The 19,644-nt window shown below is 42.7% G+C and overlaps 1 protein-coding gene across 5 annotated transcripts in view; it reads left to right on the top strand.

Moving 5' to 3' along the window:
- TP53BP2 (tumor protein p53 binding protein 2) overlaps nucleotides 1–19,068 on the top strand; it is a 78,796-nt gene extending 59,728 nt beyond the window's left edge. For all 5 annotated transcript variants that reach the window (XM_080408728.1, XM_080408727.1, XM_080408726.1 and 2 more), the window contains 13 exons: nucleotides 663–837; nucleotides 2,255–2,436; nucleotides 2,833–2,997; nucleotides 3,426–3,663; nucleotides 5,389–5,517; nucleotides 5,920–6,056; nucleotides 6,849–7,338; nucleotides 7,684–8,468; nucleotides 10,355–10,492; nucleotides 11,098–11,231; nucleotides 12,270–12,436; nucleotides 14,561–14,760; nucleotides 18,282–19,068. In XM_080408728.1, coding sequence (XP_080264854.1) covers nucleotides 663–837; nucleotides 2,255–2,436; nucleotides 2,833–2,997; nucleotides 3,426–3,663; nucleotides 5,389–5,517; nucleotides 5,920–6,056; nucleotides 6,849–7,338; nucleotides 7,684–8,468; nucleotides 10,355–10,492; nucleotides 11,098–11,231; nucleotides 12,270–12,436; nucleotides 14,561–14,760; nucleotides 18,282–18,323 — 2,982 coding nt within the window. In that variant the 3' untranslated portion in view covers nucleotides 18,324–19,068. The remainder of the gene's footprint in view (nucleotides 1–662; nucleotides 838–2,254; nucleotides 2,437–2,832; nucleotides 2,998–3,425; nucleotides 3,664–5,388; nucleotides 5,518–5,919; nucleotides 6,057–6,848; nucleotides 7,339–7,683; nucleotides 8,469–10,354; nucleotides 10,493–11,097; nucleotides 11,232–12,269; nucleotides 12,437–14,560; nucleotides 14,761–18,281) is intronic.
- Nucleotides 19,069–19,644: the final 576 nt, after the last annotated feature.

Raw genomic sequence — 19,644 nt, 5'->3', positions numbered from 1 at the left:
CATGTCTTGAACCATCCTGTGGTGTGATAGTGGTGGTTGTTACCAGGACATGGTAAATCTTCAGAGCTTTGGTGTACAGCGATCCTCCATCTCAAGGGGGTTCTAGCAGAACTAGTAAAAGTGCAGGGAGTGATGAAAATCATGAATAATTTATGGAATACCTCCTGTATAAAGAACATCTAATATTCTCCAGCACGCCTTATAGTTGTTTAAAATGTGATGTATGATAGGGGTGTGTAAAGTACAAGATTAAAAGCATGGAGAAGGTAGAGTGGAAATAATCATTAGCTCAGGAGACAAGTAGTGATTAAATTAAATTGGCAAATGTCACAGAACATGAATGCTGGAATTTTTCTTAGGCTTCAAAGGATTTTGAGCAGTTTCATGGCAGAAAATTTTTCCAAGAGGCATTAGACGTGGATGCAGCCTCTGTTTCAATAGGTTCCTGGACTATGGAATGGTTGTCCCAGGATTATATTGGGACAGAATCGGTACGTGTTTGCTCGCTTCTCTCAGTGTCCCTTGACACTCTGGGAACTCAGGGTACTGGGTTACAGCTGACCTGAGCTGCTGCAGTGATTGTTTCAAAGTTTAGACACTGTTTCTGTCAGTACCTTACTCTAAGTTCATTTAAATAAATAAATAAAATTCCTTGACTGCAGGAACAACGTCTGAAGTTCTTGAAACAGCAAGATCAGCGACAGCAACAGCAAGCTGCTGAGCAGGAAAAACTGAAGCGATTAAAGGAAATTGCTGAGAATCAGGAAGCCAAACTTAAGAAAGTGAGAGCGCTGAAAGGCCACGTGGAACAAAAAAGACTCAGCAATGGGAAATTAGGTGAGTCACCTCCTGGGGAAAGTAGCCTGTGATTTTTTTTCATGAAGTGTGATTCTTGGAACTCTAAAATTTCTGGTGATTTCAGCGATTCAGAAGAGGTATGTACAGTGTTCCAGGAAATGTTAATCTTAATGATTTCACATGTTGTATGTACCAAGAAAACTCCTGAATGACCTAGAACAGAATATATTTTCTTACCCTATATTAAAATATCCCACAAGAGCACCCTGTGTTTTGAGCCTAGCGTATCTGCTCTTTAATTACTGTGCAGTTTTTTTGCTTACTTGTATACCTTTGTGTACCACAGTAACTTTTTCCATCCCTGATGTCAACCCCCACACACACATTTAGGGTGTTATTTTCTTGGCCAATAACAAAGCTTGGCCCGATACCCATGTTGTCTGTTATGTGAGAGGTAATTTAATGACCACGGTGGCTGAGTATTTTCTTTTTAATTACTGAAATCCAACTAGTCTCTGGCTTGCTACAGTACTAGTTGGGTGCTTGCAGTTCAGCATGTTGATGCAACATTAAATATTTAACTTCAGACTTTGTATCAACACACATTCTTCTGCCTACTTTTTCATCCTTCGTCTGTACGTATTGTACAGAACTTGTCATTTCCAGCTGGACTCAAATGAAAATATATTGGTTTGTTAAGGTAAAATATAAATATATTGTTTAATTAGGAAGCATTGTGCTTTAATGGATAAAGCAAATGTGTTTTTCTGTGGGGAGAATGCATTTCCTGTTCGGGTTCTGTTGCACAAGATAAACATTGGTAGAGCAACAGAACATCTTGGAGCATGTGTATCTGCTTCCGTGCACCTCGCCTGGCAGGTCTGGTCCTAGACTTGCTTGAACTCTTACTGGTTGCTCAAACTTTGTTCTGTAATGCAACAGTTTTGGCAGTGGGAGCAGCTGATGACAGCTGTTTGTGGTAGACCCTAAAAGCCCTCTTGAGTCTTTGTTTAGTAGGACAGTTTGTGTGTTTTGTCATTGAGTTCCTACAGCCTAAATTTAGAGTTCTAAATACCGTAAGTATGCCTTGTGGCTGAGTGAGTGTCGTCTTGCTGAATTCAGCATTAAGTTAATTTAGGCTTCTACAGATGAAATTCAGCCTGGTAACGCGGTTTTGTTTGTTTCCGTACTTCAGAAAGTAAAAAAAAATGTTCTTTTTCCTTCCCCATCAGTGCTCTAAGTAGACTGAATTTACATAATCTGGCTAGCGAGTTGGCTTTTGCAACTACTTGGAGGAAGAGCTGGTTTGACTGGGATCACGGGTGTGCGGCCGCCTCTGTGCAGCTCTGCTCCGGAGGCTGGCGGGGCGCGCTCTGTCCCCTTAACCGCTGCCTGGGAAGCAGCCCACGCTCAGCTGTTTCTCAGGGCAGCTATTGTGCTCTCTCATCCTCTCCAGTGGAGGAGATTGAACAGATGAACAGCCTGTTCCAGCAAAAGCAGCGCGAGCTGGTGCTGGCGGTGTCAAAAGTAGAGGAACTCACCAGGCAACTGGAGATGCTGAAGAATGGCCGAATTGATGGTTACCACGACAACCAGTCAGCTGTAGCTGAGCTCGACCGCCTGTACAAGGAGCTGCAGGTAATGGAAGGCTAGTTTGTGACCCAGAGCTCCAAGGGCTGGAAGTTGGTTGGGTCGTTTCTTGCCTTGTTGGAAAGAAATCCCATCGCTCCTGTTCCTGACAGAGCCGCGTGGCTGCCTGCCTGCGGAGGATGGAGGGTTAGTTGTGCTGCTTTCAAGGTAAGCAGGGGCAGGAGCACGCAGTGTATATATCTTTCTCTTCCCTTTCTGCAAAATTTGGAGCCTTACCCACATTTTTTCCAGAGCAAATAATCCGAGTTTGCTAGCACGACTTTTTATAGAAGGCTTTTCTTTTTGTAACTGCTTCCTGTCCCGCATCTTGAAAGTTAATTTGTTTTTATTTTTGTTGTTTTCCCCTCCTCCCCTCCCACCCCCCTGCTTTGTGAATTTATTCAGCTGAGGAACAAACTGAACCAGGAGCAGAATGCCAAGCTGCAGCAACAGAGGGAGTGTTTGAACAAGCGCAACTTGGAGGTGGCAGTCATGGATAAGCGTGTTAATGAGCTGCGAGAGCGCCTGTGGAAGAAAAAGGCAGCTCTGCAACAGAAAGAGAATGTACCAGTGAGTACAGGGTATTTAATAACAACAAAAATTAAATTAGTTTGCGGCCCCTACAGTCTGAAGTAAAAACCTGCTTGTGGGGAAGGCTGTTCAGGTGCTAGACTTGTTTTTATCCATACGTGGTGGGAGTCTTGTATTATTAAAGTACTTTTCATGGTACATTGGTAATAACCTACTTACTGTTTATGGACAAGAACTCTTCGTATGCTGTTGTGGACTTTTTTAGATTTTTTTGTTGTTGTTGTGTGTGCTCTATTACTACCTCAGTTTTATATCTCTTAAAGCTTTAAAAAAAGCATTTCTAATACTGGAGTATAATTTTCTAGTTGCCTTATCCTTTTTGGCTTCTGTTTCAGACTGATGGATTGATATTGCAGCATAACATTCTTTAAGTTTTCTTCTTCTTTTTTTTTTTTTTCCCCCCAAAGGTTTCTTCAGATGGGAATTTACCACAGCCAGTGGCTTCTGCTCCAAGTCGAGTGGCAGCAGTAGGTCCTTATATCCAGTCCTCTACTATGCCACGTATTGCTTCCAGACCTGAACTTTTGGTGAAACCAGCATTTTCAGATGGGACACAAGCTTTGCAGGTACCTGATGGCCCGCTGAAAACACAAACTCTGCCCAACATGAGAGCTGGGAGCAGTTCACAAGCTAAAGCTCCTGCAGGTAATAGTTTATGATTAGTATTCCTTTTCCAGAAAGGTTTTGTTATCTTATCTACCAGCTCTTTTTTATTTTTTTTTTTAAGCAACGTGTTATTTGAGATGTCAGTTTTATTACTTGCAATTTTCCTGCACCAATGAATATATTTTATAAGCACTGAGGTTATACAATTCAAAGTATTATAAATTAAGTAATCCTATTAGTGAGCAATTTGGGTTGTTATACAGCATAGGATACAGGAGGATTTTTCTGTAAAATATTTTTTTATTTTTAAAATACCCCTAAAAACTATACAACAGTGTTTGGTTGAGTTTCCAGAGGCAGTTTCAGGATGTACACAGTAACAACCTGGTAACTGGACTTAAAAACTAGCAAAGCCAAGTCTTCTGATCATGCGTTTTGGAAATGACGTATGTAAAGGGTTAACCAACATTACTAGAAATACGATCAAGGAGGCAGTTGATTGTAGCACAGAAATGCCAGCAGGTTTATTGCTGTGTAGATGATGTAGGAATGTGGAGAGACTGAAGTCCAACACCTGACACGAGGCTTGGCCTCTCCTGCTCGCGTGTTTGTGGATATTTTCCTGGCTTCTCTCTGTGGCTTTCTCCTCTGAGATACAGCGCAGCTCTGTGAGGGGTCTGGAGGCACTGGAGAGTTTCAGTTATCTCTTCTGTACTACCTTGGGAGGAAAAGACTCACTTTTCAGCTAGGAGAGAAGAGAAACTGATCTTCCTAAAAGGAAAAAATGGAGTCTGAGCTTGTAGAATAGTTCTATTTATTTGTTTTTAACTCCCTCCCTCTGTATCCAGTCCTGGCAGATACTACTAAAGTGGCCATGGCACAAAACCAGTCCAAGTGCCTCTTGCTGTACTGGAGAATGGGGAACTCTTTCACTTTATCTGGTTTGCAGATTCTAAAACTGCTGGAGTTGAATTTTAGCTCTAGTCTGTACCAAACTTGAATTTTTGGCATGGGAATGTGCTATTTGAACTAAAACATTAGTCCTCATTTTTTGGCATTAGGGTAAAATGACTGCTTTCCTGGAGAGAGGGTGTCAGATGCTTCGTCAGAATGAAACTTTTCTTCTGCTGCTTGTCATTTCTGTTTGAATTTAATATCACTTGTTGTAGTAGATAATTTAGAATTTAGTACAGACAACTTGGTGAAATATTTAAACTAATAGCAAATTGCAAGTGTTTTCATAATTGAAGCAGACTGGATGTCTACTCCAGTCAATGGAAAGATCGTCATTAATGCAGTGTCTAATGCACACCGAACATACAGATGATTTTTCTACTGTTTTGGGTATCACTGGTAGGATCACTGGCATATGCTTTAAAGCATTATGTTTTTCTTGGCACAATGTATCTTTCTCATCCTTTTTTGCCATCCTGTCACTTAACTTACTGTAAGTACCCAAGAAAAGTTTCTTACTGACTGGAAAAGAGGGTAGTCTAGGTAAGTTTATTGACTGAATGCTGTAGGTGCAGACATCCTAGGACAAACAGATTTGCTGCTGCTTTGGTGGTTGTTTCTGAGCTTGGTTTTGCATTCTATTTTTGAAACATTAAGCAAAAATCTAAAGTGATAGGATTTATAGCAGTTAACCTATGGTACTTGTACACTGTCTAGACGACTTGACTCTTACAAAAAAACCTACCTGTAATAAATAAGTCAATAAAAATATTATTTTAGCTTAATCTATTCCCCGTGTTTTTTTCCTAGGTTCTGTGGTCCCCAGTACAAAACCTTCCCCATCTGCCACTGACTGGAGTAGTTCAAATGTAGACAGTCATATTAGTCAAGGATCAGCCTTGACTTCAGGAAAAGAAATTGTGGCTAGTGAAGGACAAGGTATGTTTTTACGTACTTGGCTAATCTTAAAATCTGGAGACTCTAGCTAATGATATCAGCCTCTTCTAAATGCTTCGGTAAATATGTAGAATTCATTTGAAAGCACACACACAAAAATAATAGACTATTGCCATATAAGCTTTAGTATGATGTCACAGGGATTTTTCTTTTTTAAGAAAGAACTGGTTTCAGGTGGTAAAGTAGATACTAATGCCTTCATACACGCTCCTGTTTGATTTGCAAGATACAGCATTTGGCAGGTGCTTGTGTCCTTAGTGCAGGGGTAGGATGGATGCAAAAAGCATCTCTGTGTATGCTGTCTTGAATATTGCACAGAACAAGACTCCTGTTCCTACAGTTGTGTAGTCCCTTTTAAAAGTCTTCCTCTTTCTTTGACAACAGCTGAAGGAGAAACTTTTTTACGAGACAAAGAGAAGAAAGTGCGTCCGTTCTCAATGTTTGATTCTGTGGACCAGTCTGCTGGGCTTGGCACACTGAGAAAGAACCAGAGCAGCGAAGATCTCCTGCGAGAGGCGCAGGTATGCAGGAAACTGGAGCTACTGCATTCCATCTGACAGGGATTACCATACAGCTTTCCAAATACTGCTGTCAGGAGGTTCTTTGAAAAGTACCTAGGTCATCTTTTAAAACACTACTTTGAAGGAAAAAAGGTCTTCTAGGATTTTAATAGCCGTTGGTAGCTCAAAATCATTCCCTACAGTCACTGTGATGAAAATCTAAATTTTGACTGAACAGGTAAAAATGGTGGTATTATTTGTACTAGTGTGTCTGCATATAGTTTTGGGGTTTTGTTCCCCCAAAGATAATATGCACAGACACATTTGCACGGGTTTTAAAAAATCATTTCCACACTTGTTTCGTTGTTTATAACGCAGCACCATCCTTCAGATGTTTGACTGCAGTGAGACTTCCCACCTAAATCTAGGCACAAGGGCGCAATTTGATCGGGTCGGGGTGAAGTAACATAGGAGAAGTGGGGGTGGCAGGGGCTCCCTCGGGAAGCGAGCCTGGCGCCTACAGATGCTGCTGGGCGCCTCTGCTATGGGTAGAGAAATTACTGTGCCCTGCCATTGCTTGATGTTTGAAACATAGCTGCTACAGAAAGAATTAAAGAGAATGAGTTCAAAGATGAAACGACTATGATGTTAAAATGTTTCAAGAAGTGTCTTCATGTTTCTGATGTTGTTGTAAGCAGTGTTGCAGCAACAGTCGATACTGTGGTGGTCTTTGAGGATCTTTGATCCTTCACAGCAAAACTCCTGAAACGTATTTTCCTGTTTTAATCTCAATTAATTTTTTTTGTCTCTCAGACGGCCAATAAAAATGTAACAAAGGTACCACCACCTGTCCCCACTAAACCAAAACAGATAAACTTGCCTTACTTTGGACAAGCTAGTCATCTGCAACCTTCTGACACCAAGCTGGATGGAAACCTGCAGAAGCTGCCTTTGGCTGTTGTAACTATGGCGAACAAACAAAAACCAGTGGCACAGCAGCCTTCCCATCCTTCTCAGCAGATACAGCAAAGAATTTCCGTACCTCCTGCAGCTTCTTCCTCTAGCCAGGACCAAATTCTTCCCTCCTCCAAACAGGAGAGTCCCCCAGCAGCAGCTGTGAGACCGTTCACCCCTCAGCCATCCAAAGAGACCTCACTCCCACCATTTCGAAAGCCTCAAACTGTGGCTGCAAGTTCAATTTATAGCATGTACACGCAACAGCAGACTCCTGGGAAGAACTTCCAGCAGGCAGTGCAGAGTGCTTTGACGAGGGCACAGACCAGAGGACCGCACTTCCCAAGTGGTAAGCATGTGTTTCTCCACCTCAGACCTCGGATAGATGTATGCTCCAGCTGGTCTGTGTGTATAAAGCTGTTCCTTGGGGGAATTGAAGGGGTTAGTGCAGCTGTAAGAATCTTAGGTGGATCTTACTTGCAGTTTGTCAGCATAAACAAAACGTGCAGAACATCGATCTTGAGTTTGCAAGATCACCCATGGTAATCCTGATTACCTGGTTACTTCTGTTTGGTTGATTGTATTTATTCTACTGTTTTACCCTGTGTAGGTAAATCGGGTTGCGTGGGTTTTTTTGGCTTGTTTGATCAAACGCAATTATGTTTTCTCCGCCCCTCTCTGAACTTCTCCGCAGTGTATGGCAAGCCTGTGATGGCAGGAGCTGGGGTACAGAATCAGTTGCCGCAGACGGAGAACATCTACTCAAGCCTCCAAGGCAAGCCGGGCAGTCCGGAGCCCGAGACGGAAACAACAGCCTCCGCTCACGAGAACCACGAAACGGAGCGAATACCCCGTCCCCTTAGCCCAACCAAGTTGCTGCCTTTCTTATCCAACCCGTACCGCAACCAGAGCGATGCTGACCTGGAAGCGCTACGGAAGAAGCTGTCCAATGCCCCCAGACCGCTGAAGAAACGTAGCTCCATCACCGAGCCAGAAGGACCTAACGGCCCCAATATTCAGAAGCTGCTGTACCAGAGGACCACTCTGGCTGCAATGGAGACTATCTCGGCTCCATCGCATCCCTCCAAACAGACGGCATCAGCTGCCAGTCCTGAAAGCCCAACCGAAATCCCAAATCCTTATCTAAGTGTGGAATCGGAAAAAGAAACAGCTGCTTCTTCTATGCCAGAACCAGCCATTGCTGAGGAAACGGAAAACACAGCAGCAGATCAGAGCGAAGCTGTCCTTCCCTCCGTGGCTTTGGACAGTGTGCCTGAGGGAGCAGCGGACGGTGATGAACTCGCGCAGCCAAAAATGGAAGAGCCCAGCCTAGAAGCTTCACTGCCGCTGGAGGTTTACATGGAAGAGTATCCCCCGTACCCACCGCCTCCCTACCCATCAGGGGAACCCGAGAGTCTGGGGGAGGACTCGTTCAGCATGAGGCCTCCTGAAGTTACGGGGCAGATTTCCTTGCCTCCTGTAAGTATTAGTTAACCTCCAACTCGGGCGCCCTGTCTGTGGGTCATCTCGAGCTCTGCCGTAAATCCTGTACGTGCTGTTGTAGAGCTTGAGCAGGTGTGGGAGAACGGTCACACAGCCAGACGCGGTTTCTCTGCGGAGATCTGTTCTGTGTGTGGTGCCCTGGCCGCCAGTGCGAATGACAATTCCAGAGACAATAGACTTTTCCTTACTAAGAGACATGATGAAAAGTTTCAAATGGAATCTTGGTACACAAATAGTAAAACTCTTCTGGGCTGTAAGGAACACTGCCTACAGAAGTCTGCCTACTACATCCAAACTGTACCTCATTCTTAAGAGAAATTAAAGGGTTTGGGTTTTGTTTTTTGTTTTTCTTTTGTTGAAGCACAGATACAGATTTTACAAGCATTTCCCACTATTGCTAATATGAGATGGATGCTAATTATCTTAATCCTGGATTGGATTTGTTTATCTGAAAGTGCCTTGCTTGGAAAATATGGCGAAACAGACTTTAGTTTCTGCTTTAAAAACTCATTTGCAGACCTCAGCTGCTTGCATTTCTCCTACTGACATGTGCTCTGAGTTTTTCTTTGGAACCTGATTTAACATCAGTCTGTTCTCAAGTTGCATCAAGATGTGGTCCCTTTGGGTTAAGGGTAGGCAGAGTTTTACCGTCTTGTTTGTTTTGCAGGTTTATATCTGTGCGTGTGGTACGGTGGGAACTCACTGTTGTAGAACAGAAATATGCTTACTGCTTTCAGTTCCTCAAAGAGTTTCTTTTAAAACCCATCATGAATAGAATTTTAATAACTTGATACATGAACGTGTTTTTTCCTCCATCACTTCAGTGCAGCAGAGTTAAAAGCTTTAACCTTGTAATTTCTGCACAGAATAGTCGTTGCATGTTTTCATGCATTAAAGACTTTGTCCTTGCTCCCTTTTACAAGGAAACTTGAGTGGTAGGATATCCTAAATTATAAGAACTGGTTTCTGGCTGGTTTTGTAATAATTCTGCAATGACGAGAAGAAACCGGCCCATCTTCTTGATTGCATATTTAAATATTTGCGTTGTGCTGACAGGCTCTTTCTTTAAAAAGCCTGTACTTTTGATATTGTGTATAAACCAACAGGCAAAAGAGCATTTTCTGGGAATGTCTTCTTATATATCTTATCTTCGCATGTTTGCTCTTGCAAAACATGAGTCATTTTACTTCATCTTTGCCTGGACATCTGTCAGAAATTTACATACCCTGATGAATAGTGTTTATTGCTGCTGCACAGCCAGCTGGGGAGAGGGCTGAGCTAATGCGTGCATGTTCTCTGAAGGAAGGAGTCCAAACTCAGCTATAGAAATAATTGGTTTCCAGCATCACTGAGCGCATCTAAAGCATTTCTATACTTGGCTCTATATTCTTTCCTCAACCATTTCCCATGGTTTCCATGTTTGTTCCTGCTAACCTCTGCTAAACTTAGGAAACTGTTAGGAACTTAAATATCGATGCTTTAAAAGTAGTGGACTTCATGGAGTCTACTCCTTGGTTTGTGTAACAGCCTGGAGAGCTACTGCTAAAATTATCTGAATTAAAAAAAAAAAAAAAAAAAGGCATTTTCCCCTGATCTTGAGGGATTTGGGAGTTTTATTATTTTGCGGATGTGTTTGATCAGGGTGACTTCTGTATTTGGGTTGGATAGTGACCCTGTCCAGAGATGAAGGCAGAGATACTTCATAATGTGCCTAACCTATCTTTGTAATGTGTCGGGGAGTTGGTAGAAGATTGTCTAAATTTCATATTAAATATTGCCTTAATTGGTCATTCCCAAATAAGTAATTCTGTAGTGTTCTTTCCAGGAAAGACAACGCTGTAACTTGTCTTACCTTTTCACAGGGGAAGAGGACGAATTTGCGTAAAACTGGCTCTGAGAGAATTGGGCACGGAATGAGAGTGAAATTCAATCCCCTTGCGTTGCTTCTGGATTCATCCTTGGAGGGGGAGTTTGACCTGGTGCAGAGAATCATTTATGAGGTACAAATGCTAAGTTGTAAGACGAGGAATAACAATCCTGGTTCAGACTGGGAACCTGCAGCTGTTCTGGACTGGGGAAGCTAAAATAATAGCACAGAACCTCGATCTGCCCTTGAGGAGATGAGTCCTGGCAGGACATGGCCGCTCGGAGGCTGATTTTTAAAAGTGTGTTAGTTAAAGCCACACTGGGTATCAAGCACCAAAACTATAAATTTGCAGGACAGCTTTTTCCTTATTTCTTATGTAGTGTTTCGTACCCTGTCTGGCATGTTATCAGATAACTTCATAAGCAAAATCCATGTTAATTTTGCTTACAATTAAAAAAGCAAATATCGGAAATTTGTTATAAATGCTTTTACTAAGTTATCAAGATACTATTTCTCTAAACCACTTCAGGTTCTTCCTGTTAAAAGGAGGCTGCAAGCTTATGAGTCGTCTTGTGAGATTGGCTACTGCAGTAGTTTCCTGCCTGTTGCTCACGTCCTTCATAGAAATACGGCTCAAGCTCACATTTCAGAAAAAGACAACTCATTTTTGTATGTGCAGAGAAGTTTATTGTAGGGAATTTCACCAGAACGTGAATGGCTCCTTTTCTGGCTGTGTAGGTTGAAGATCCCAGCATGCCCAACGACGAAGGGATTACGGCACTGCACAACGCCGTGTGCGCTGGGCACACGGAAATCGTGAAGTTCCTGGTGCAGTTTGGGGTGAACGTGAATGCTGCAGACAGCGACGGGTGGTAAGGCTTTCGTGGAGTGGTACCTTACGGGTGCTCTCCACAAGAGAGCTGTGGCCTGGGGGCTGCTGCAGGTCGCTCAGAGGTCCCTCTCTTTGCTCCTATAGAATTGACAACAACTTTTCCGCAGTAGAGCAACAGCAGTTCTCTGTGGGGCATCATATGAGAATGCGCAGAGGAGAAAATAGACACATTATTATACCAATATTCCCTGTATGATAAAACTGTGTGCGTGAGGCCTGGCAGGGTGGATACAGTTGTCGGGAAACAGCTCTGTTTCTTTGAGACACTGAAGACAGCTTATGCGTAACGAGCCATTTGCTGAAATTCCCGATGTCCTCTCCATGAGATGGCCTCCAGCTTACACGTGTGGGCATTATCTAGCCCTGCAAACTCTCCTCAATTTTTTGTCCAGTACTCGGACAACTTACAAACAAAGCCAAGCAGAAAATCACAACCTACAAACCAGACCTGCAATTGATGATGGGTCACAGAACTTTCTTAGAGGTAGCTAGGGATCTTATTTACCAGAGGCTGGTGCAGCGGGCAGTGCTTTTACTATTATTTCTGCCTATAACAAAGGTGTCTAAGGCCTGAGACTGAGTAAAGATGCTCATGGTCCCTCAGCCTCAGTAGTTATCCCAACGTCCTGCACTTGTTCACCAGGTCAAGTCTTGGAAATAATTGTCTAGATTGTAAGAGGTATGGCATCAGTAGGATTTATCAGGGTTGTTTTGTTGTTTTTTTTTTTTAATTTTTATTGCCCTAATGAATGTTCCTAAAATGTTAATGGATTATAAAAAGGTAGCATAACGAGAGATCCATATGGAAACCTAGCTTTAGGGCTCAAGCAGCTCCTGGTAACTCCTATTACCTGTGAAAATTGCTCTTGACATCCTGGGTTGAGTGCTTCTGGTGGGAAGCCTTCAGTGATGCAGTACTGACTGCTGGAGGTCACCCCAGAAGTGGTTTGCTCCCAGGAGTCTGTCAGCGCTGCTGTGAGCAGTGTAAGCACTGTGTTACCTTCTTCTTGGCTTGCAGGACCCCGTTACACTGTGCAGCATCTTGCAATAACGTGCAGGTGTGCAAGTTCCTGGTGGAGTCCGGCGCAGCGGTGTTTGCGATGACCTACAGCGACATGCAGACAGCTGCAGACAAGTGTGAGGAGATGGAGGAAGGCTACACACAGTGCTCCCAGTTCTTGTATGGTAAGTGATGGCAACTGAGTTCCAGAGCATGCTAGGGACTCACCCGGCGCTTCTCCTCATCCAAAGAAACACAGAGTTGTATGTTGCACACTTAAGTTGCATGCCCATGCCTCGGGTTCCTCTTGGAGAGGTTTTAGCCATCTTCTTGACACAGAAGAGGTCTGTCAAGACTAACTTCATAACATTCAACCTGTAGAGAAGATCTGAGTAACAAAAGGTTTCCCTATGTTAAAAACCTTGAGTTCTGCACGTGCATTGACAAGCACGTTAACATGAGGTGATGATTAGGCAAATCGTACCACAGAGGTACTTTTTAATGTAAAAATAAAAGTGGTATGGATATCTCAGTAATATATCTGTCGCCTAGTGTCTTTAAATGAGAAATGTTTACTAATGTGCACTTCAGAGCCAAGGAAGGTACTGCCAAGTTTCTGCCTTAACGGAGGTTAGCAACCACTGAATTTGACTATCTTTCTGGCCTTCTTCTCTGGCATTTAAAAAGAAATCCTATATTAAAATGAGATTTTATTCACATAGTGAGACTACAGAGAAACTCTCTTTTCGATATCTTTACATAGCCTGGCCCTCTAAACTTGTCTGTAAGTGAGAAACCTATGTAATTAATCAATTCACCTTATTTGTTTTTGTTGTAAATGATGCACAATACTGAATATCATCAAGTACGGGGAGGTTTAAGTAAAACCACTAGTCCTTTAACACTGATTAAATGAAAAGTCTGATGCTGCTTAAGTATGTAATCTTTCACTTTCTAAGATATAATGCCTGTGCTGTCCCTAAAAGCACGTTTTCACTGCTACCCTGGTGTGACAACACTTTTTTTAGAAGACCAGATCCATTGTGTGAATCTCCTCTTTGCCTGCTTTGCTGCCAGTGCTCAGGCTTACCTTCCCCCTAGGTGCAGAGTGCAGCTTTTGCCAACCCTTTAATTATACCAAATACAAAGCAAGGGAAGACGCTCTGAACAGAGTAGTGCAAGTAATTTAATTTTACATGATGAGCTGGTATGCAGAAATAAAGAACTGGATTTGAGCAGATGCTTCCTTGAGCAGACATAGGTAAGAGTCCTGTAAGATAGGTTGTACTAGGTAAGAGCTGGAAGGGGAGATGACAAGTTTTGTGAAACTATGTGCAATGTGCTCTTTGCTCCTGGCAATACCAAACCCAAACAAAAACCCCAGTAGGATTCAGGGGTTTAAAATGGAATAATTACCTAAGAGAAAGTTTGCATAATGATTCATTAGGGTATCTTCTCCTGTTTGCTGTTTAGAAGCTGAGGAATGTGCACAGAAATAATAGTGGTCCATCTTTGGCTATCAAAATAAGCAAGTTCTAAATAATATCGGCAAGGTGTATGCATGTACTCCAAAACACCTTGGTCTAGAATTTTAACAGAATTGTGTTTCTGAAGTTGGTGTTTAAAAAAAAAAAACCAAAAACCAAACAATTAAAATAATGTCTGAAATTAAGGACTGCTGAGTAAGTGTTTGGTTAACCAAAAGCAGCTGGCAGGTAGCAGTCAAATCTTTTGGGTACAGGTCAGAGATGCAGCTTATTCTAAAATTCTGAAATAAAGCGACAGGGGTGGCAAATGACACCTCAAGCATCAAAATGACAATGGTGATCCTCATAAGCAGGTGTTGCCACCTCCCATTGACAGAAAGCGATTACTGGTGAACTAAGAGTACTAACAAGTGTCGCTTGCTCATTGCTTAGGTGTGGGAAGTGTGAGCACTGGCCTGATACAACCTTTTACCAGTCAGTGCTCCTCTCCCCATTTAACTTGCGTTCCATTTGAACACGTGTAAGGAAGGAATCTGTCTGCCGGGTGCAAGGGCTTCACAGTGCTGCCTGTGCCAGGGCTGACTTTCAGTAGGTTGATGACAACAAGGTGCTAAGTGTGGTAGGAATTGAGGCTGGTTGGGATTTTTGTGGTTGGTTCTTGTTTGTTTGATGGTGTTTTGTTGTCATGCTGCACCCCCATCCCCACCCCGGTGGACTGCTCTCCAGTGTAAGTGTACAGCAGTCTTTACAACTCTTATCTTTTTTCTCTTCTTCCCCCACCCAACTTTTTTATTGAGCTGCTCTGTGTTCTTAACGTTGCAGGAGTCCAGGAGAAAATGGGGATAATGAACAAAGGAGTGATTTATGGACTCTGGGATTATGAGGCTCAGAATGACGATGAGCTTTCGATGAAAGAGGGAGACTGCATGACAATCCTGCGCCGGGAGGATGAAGATGAAATTGAATGGTGGTGGGCACGGCTGAATGACAAGGAAGGTTATGTTCCCCGTAACCTGCTAGGGGTGAGTCCTTGATATTTTTAAAGTCAAAAAAACCCAACCACCCCACTATGTAAAGTACACACAGCATTATTCTCATGCATGTCGGTTAGGTGCAATTTCAGAGGTCAGGAGGTGGGAGCTATGTTCTCAATTTATTCATTTGGAGACTTGAACACCTTGGCAGAGTGGGTTAACACCCTCTGTTTAGATACCTAACACAGACTTTATTAATGGTGCATAAAGAACAACATGTATCACCACCCCGCTATATCTAGGAGATTCTGAGACTAACCTTGTCTCTCACCATATTAGAGGAGGAAAAAAAAAAACAACATGACCATGGTGCGTGCGTAAGGTTTTGCTGAGCATGTGAACAGAACAGGGTTTCCCCTCTTCTAGAAAGTGATGTACTGGCACAGAAAGGGCCTGAAGAACTGAAACTTATATGAAGAATGAGTTAGAATCCTTCCCTGTCCGGGTGCAGGCCGTGCACCTTGTGATCCGAGGTGGTTTCACAGGGAGCTTTAAGACAAACACTGCAAAATTTTACGGTTATCTCTTTCCCTAGTGTTGAAAAAGAGATCATATTGCCAAATAAAGGTAGATCTTTTTCTCCTATGCTCTTTAAGTAATATTTAACCCTATGTCAAAGGCCTTAAATGAATGGCCTCTCCTTTCCTCATCACCTTCCATACTACCTCTTGTATTATCTGTACGCAGCTTTTAGTACTCTCTCCTCATGGCTGAATTGCTAGAAAACTATAGCAGATGGGCACACGTATAAACTCCCTTTTTTTCTACATATCCAGTTGCCCTGCTGCTGGAGATAAGAGGTTCTGCCAATGCTAAAGATTAACCACTGTGAATTTTAGCTGATTGATGTGTGATGCTTGAAAGAGGCTGAACCTCCCGTCTCACGCAGATAATCCTTAAACTGGTCAGATTTTGCAGAGCAACTATATCTAATGCAAAATCATTTTTCATTTCTGTATCACTTTCAGGTCAGGTCTACCCAAAATAAAATTCTCCCTGAAGTAGTACTTCTGCTCAGTTTTTCCTCTCCAAATGTAAACATACCTAAATTGAAAGCAGTTGTCAGCCCTGCTGTGGTGGGTTGACCCTGGCTGGGTGCCAGGTGCCCCCCAAAGCTGCTCTGTCACTCCCCTCCTCAACTGGGCAGGGGAAAGAAAATGTGACGAAAGGTTCACGGGTTGAGGTAAGGACAGAGAGGTCAATTGGCAATTACAGTCACAGGCTAAACAGCCTGCACTTGGGGAAAACAGTTTAACTTACGACATTCAAATCAGAAATCCCCCCACCTTTCCCTACCTCTCCCTTCTTCCCGGGATTGACTTGGTTTCCAATTTCTCTATGTCCTCTCCCTGAGCAGCGCAGCAGGATGGGGAAGGGGGATTACGGTCAGTTCATCACACATGGTTTCTGCTGCTCCTTCTTCCTCACGCTCTTCCCCTGTGCCAGTGTGGGGTCCCTCCCTTGGGAGACAGCTCTCCATTAACTTCTCCAACGTGAGTCCTTCCCACGGGCTGCAATTTTTTCACACAGTGCTCCAGCGGGGGTCCACCACGGGCTGCCGGGGAATCTCTGCTCCGGCACCTGGAGCACCTACTCCTCCTCCTGCACTGACCTTGGTGTCTGCAGAGTTGTTGCTCTCACATTATCACTCCTCTCCACTGCTGGTGCAGGTTTATTTATTTTTTTCTTCTTCTTAATGTGCTATCCCAGAGGTGCTGCTGCCATGGCTGATTAGCTTGGCCTTGGCCAGCGGCAGGTCTGTATTTGGAGCCAGCTGGCACTGGCTCTATCTGACATGGGGGAGAAGCTTCTGGCATCTTTTTACAGAAGCCACCCCTGTAGCCCCCCTGCTACCATGCAAACCCACTATAACTGCACAAAAAGGTCAGAAATGGCAGCTGGTGGGTTTTTTTCCCTGCCCCAGGGTGAATTGTGCATGTGCTGCTCCTTCACATGCTTGCACGGGCAGCCTAGGCACAGGTGAGTAAGAACGCGAGGAGCATCCGTGCTTCTGTAGCAAGAAGCACAAGGCAACACCGCTCAGACTGGGGATCATGGCTCTTTAAGCGCAGTGCAGTCTGAACAGAACCTTTTGGGAAAACAGCCCAAGCCCAGTATTAACTGTTCTGCTCTTGCATCTGCTCATTTGTTCTAGTACTGCTGCTGAAGTATTCTGTGGTATTCTCAGTAGCAATTACTGCGCTCTTAATAGAGCAGCTGAAATCTAGACCAAGGTGTTCAGCACAGAGGAAAACAGTAGTTTAATATAGTCTTATATTAAGCTGTATTTTTATCATAGCTGCTTTATCCTTTTGCAGTTAGGTGCAGTAAATACAAGGATTAAATCATCTGCGTCAGTACTCTATCTTTCTTAGTGACTAACTCGCTCCCAAAGCTGTGCGACAGCTCTAAACCTGAATGCAGAAAAGCTAATACTGTCAAAACACTGACTTCTTAATACCAAATGAAATCTGTTGAACACTGTCAGGTGTTACACTGCTGTGACTGACTGACTGCACCTCTGCCAGTGGTGAAATTGTAGCAGGCCGAGACAAACCTCGTGGGTGAAGTTGTTGGTCTTCCCTTGATCATTAGCTGACTGTGAAAGGGAAGAAAGGCAGAGTCTGGCTGGAGAGAGAAGAGGGCATCTTTAAGGAGAACTTTAGCTGCAAAGCCCAGGATGTAATGTAGACATGCATTGCTGTTTAGAGCATGGAGGATCCATCTTTTGTAATCATATGAAGTGTATCCTTCTGTTTTTATATGCCATTAGCCATGCTTTTCAGAACAGTCGCTGTTCCCCAAGCCCTTTGCTAGTGGGAACCAAGAGCTTCCCAAGCATCTTGCCACTGCTGCACGCTGTGGCCCATCAATAATCACCCTGAGGCCAAGGCGGTCTCTGTACCTCTGTGTGTAGCCCGACTGTGTGAATAGCAAGGGCGTAGCTCAAGGGCCACAGTGTGGCAGCAACTGATTTACTGCTGGGCATTTAAATGAGTTTAACTGGCCACCCACTACCGGCTAATTAAAGCTGAGCTCCTACAGTTCCATGGTCCTCATGCAGCCTGATGTTTCCAGCTTGCCCAAAGCCATAGATCTGTAAAGGCTGATAGGCATTGAGAGAGAGAGAAAGCAAAACAGACTTTAATACCACTCTATTTTCATTTATAAAACCAGAAAATCCTATGGTTCACTGAACACAAAAGTCTCTTGACTTGCAAAGCCACATGCTTTTCCTAGCCCACCCACCTAGGTAGAGCTGAAGGGACTGCGGGATGTGCTGTTCCATAACCTTCCTTTTGTACTGACATGGTTAGTATTTTTTGAAACTCATCTAAGAATGCTAAATGTATATTTGTTAGTGCTTGGGTGTTTTTTATACCCATGCTTTTGTTACTAAAGATTACATTAGATTTGTAGCACCAAAGAGATGTTTTTCTTTCAGGGAAAAAAAAAAGTCACCTTTTAAAGCACTAACATTTTAAATCTTGTTTCTGTTTTACCCTCAGCTGTATCCAAGGATTAAACCTAGACAAAGAAGCTTGGCGTGAAATAGTACAGAAGCCAGATTCTTGAAGTACTAATCATGGATGACTTACAAAAAAAAAAAAAATCATTTTGTGTTGGTTCCAGTATCATGAGACTTATTTCAATGACAATGTAATTTGAAAGCTATGAAGAATGTGCTTGGAAAACAAATGAAGGATTGATGCATTAGCAAATGGATGAGGGCATTCTACAAGATGAAATAATGCTTACAAGCAAATGAAATTCTGCTGCCTTTGGTCTAAGCGAGCCATTATGTTCGAGTACCCACTCTGATTTCTTCAAACATGGCAGAAAAGTTTCACATTTTTCTGCATTAAATACAAGGACCTTTTTGATTTACCATTGAAGGAATCATCATGAAATGGAGAACTTGGCTTTGTCCAAATTTATCTCCAGGCTTTTTCCAGATGGGAGAAATCAAAATATGGTATGTGCACAGCACCCAAATGCTTATTGCTGGAAGCAGAACATTTGTTAAACATTTAAACAGTGACAACCACGTGACCAATCCATTAAGCAATAACTTTTAAAAATGCTGTAGCATCTTAGGAATTCTATGTATTCAAAATATTATGTGCTGTAACAGACAGTGTAGTTTTAGATTCCTCTTTTTACAAACAGCCTCATGTATTTATTGTATTTTGTACTTTGAAAACTAAGTGTAGAAACTTTCTGTAGTCCTTGACAACTTACTTGTTTTTACTTGACTGTGATACCATTAAACTTTTGTCTCCTCTTTAGCTTTAACTCTGGCTATTTTAGTGTCAAGTTCACATTAGGCCATCTGAAAATGCTGGTAAGACCCACTGCGGTTCTACCTTCGCTAACACTGAACTGCTTTCTGTATAAATTGAACTCTTCCTCCCCCATTCGTTCAAGACAGTCTTTCTGCATTTAAAATTTAACCTGAATCTGTAAGTTGCATATAACCTTTGTTAACTTTTTAAGGTTAAGGGATATGCTTAAGGAAAAAAAACTTAGTACAAGTATTTTCCAATTCAAGCCTTTCCCATGGAACTATCCTTTATGTCTATTTGGGAATAATAATTTGATAATGAACACTATTTAGTAGAGAGGATCAAGTCTTTCCTTAAGAGGATTATTTGCAGAAGGAATAACAGTCTTGCAAACTTTACTTCTGCTGTTTTTATTTAAATACTTCCTTATATTTCAAAGGAAGATAAGTAAGATACAGGAACTCAGGATTCCACCTGACGGCGTGGGCTTTCTCTTGGAAGAGTCTAGTTGGCAACAGCCTCCTGCTGCAGGCACATCAGTGGTCAGGAGGAAAAGACTTAATGTTTGCTACTCAAAGTCTTCAAA

This window comes from Falco punctatus, assembly GCF_963210335.1.
Source record: "Falco punctatus genome assembly, chromosome: 12".
Taxonomy (NCBI): Eukaryota; Metazoa; Chordata; class Aves; order Falconiformes; family Falconidae; genus Falco; species Falco punctatus.
This window is presented reverse-complemented; position numbering and strand designations above follow the sequence as displayed.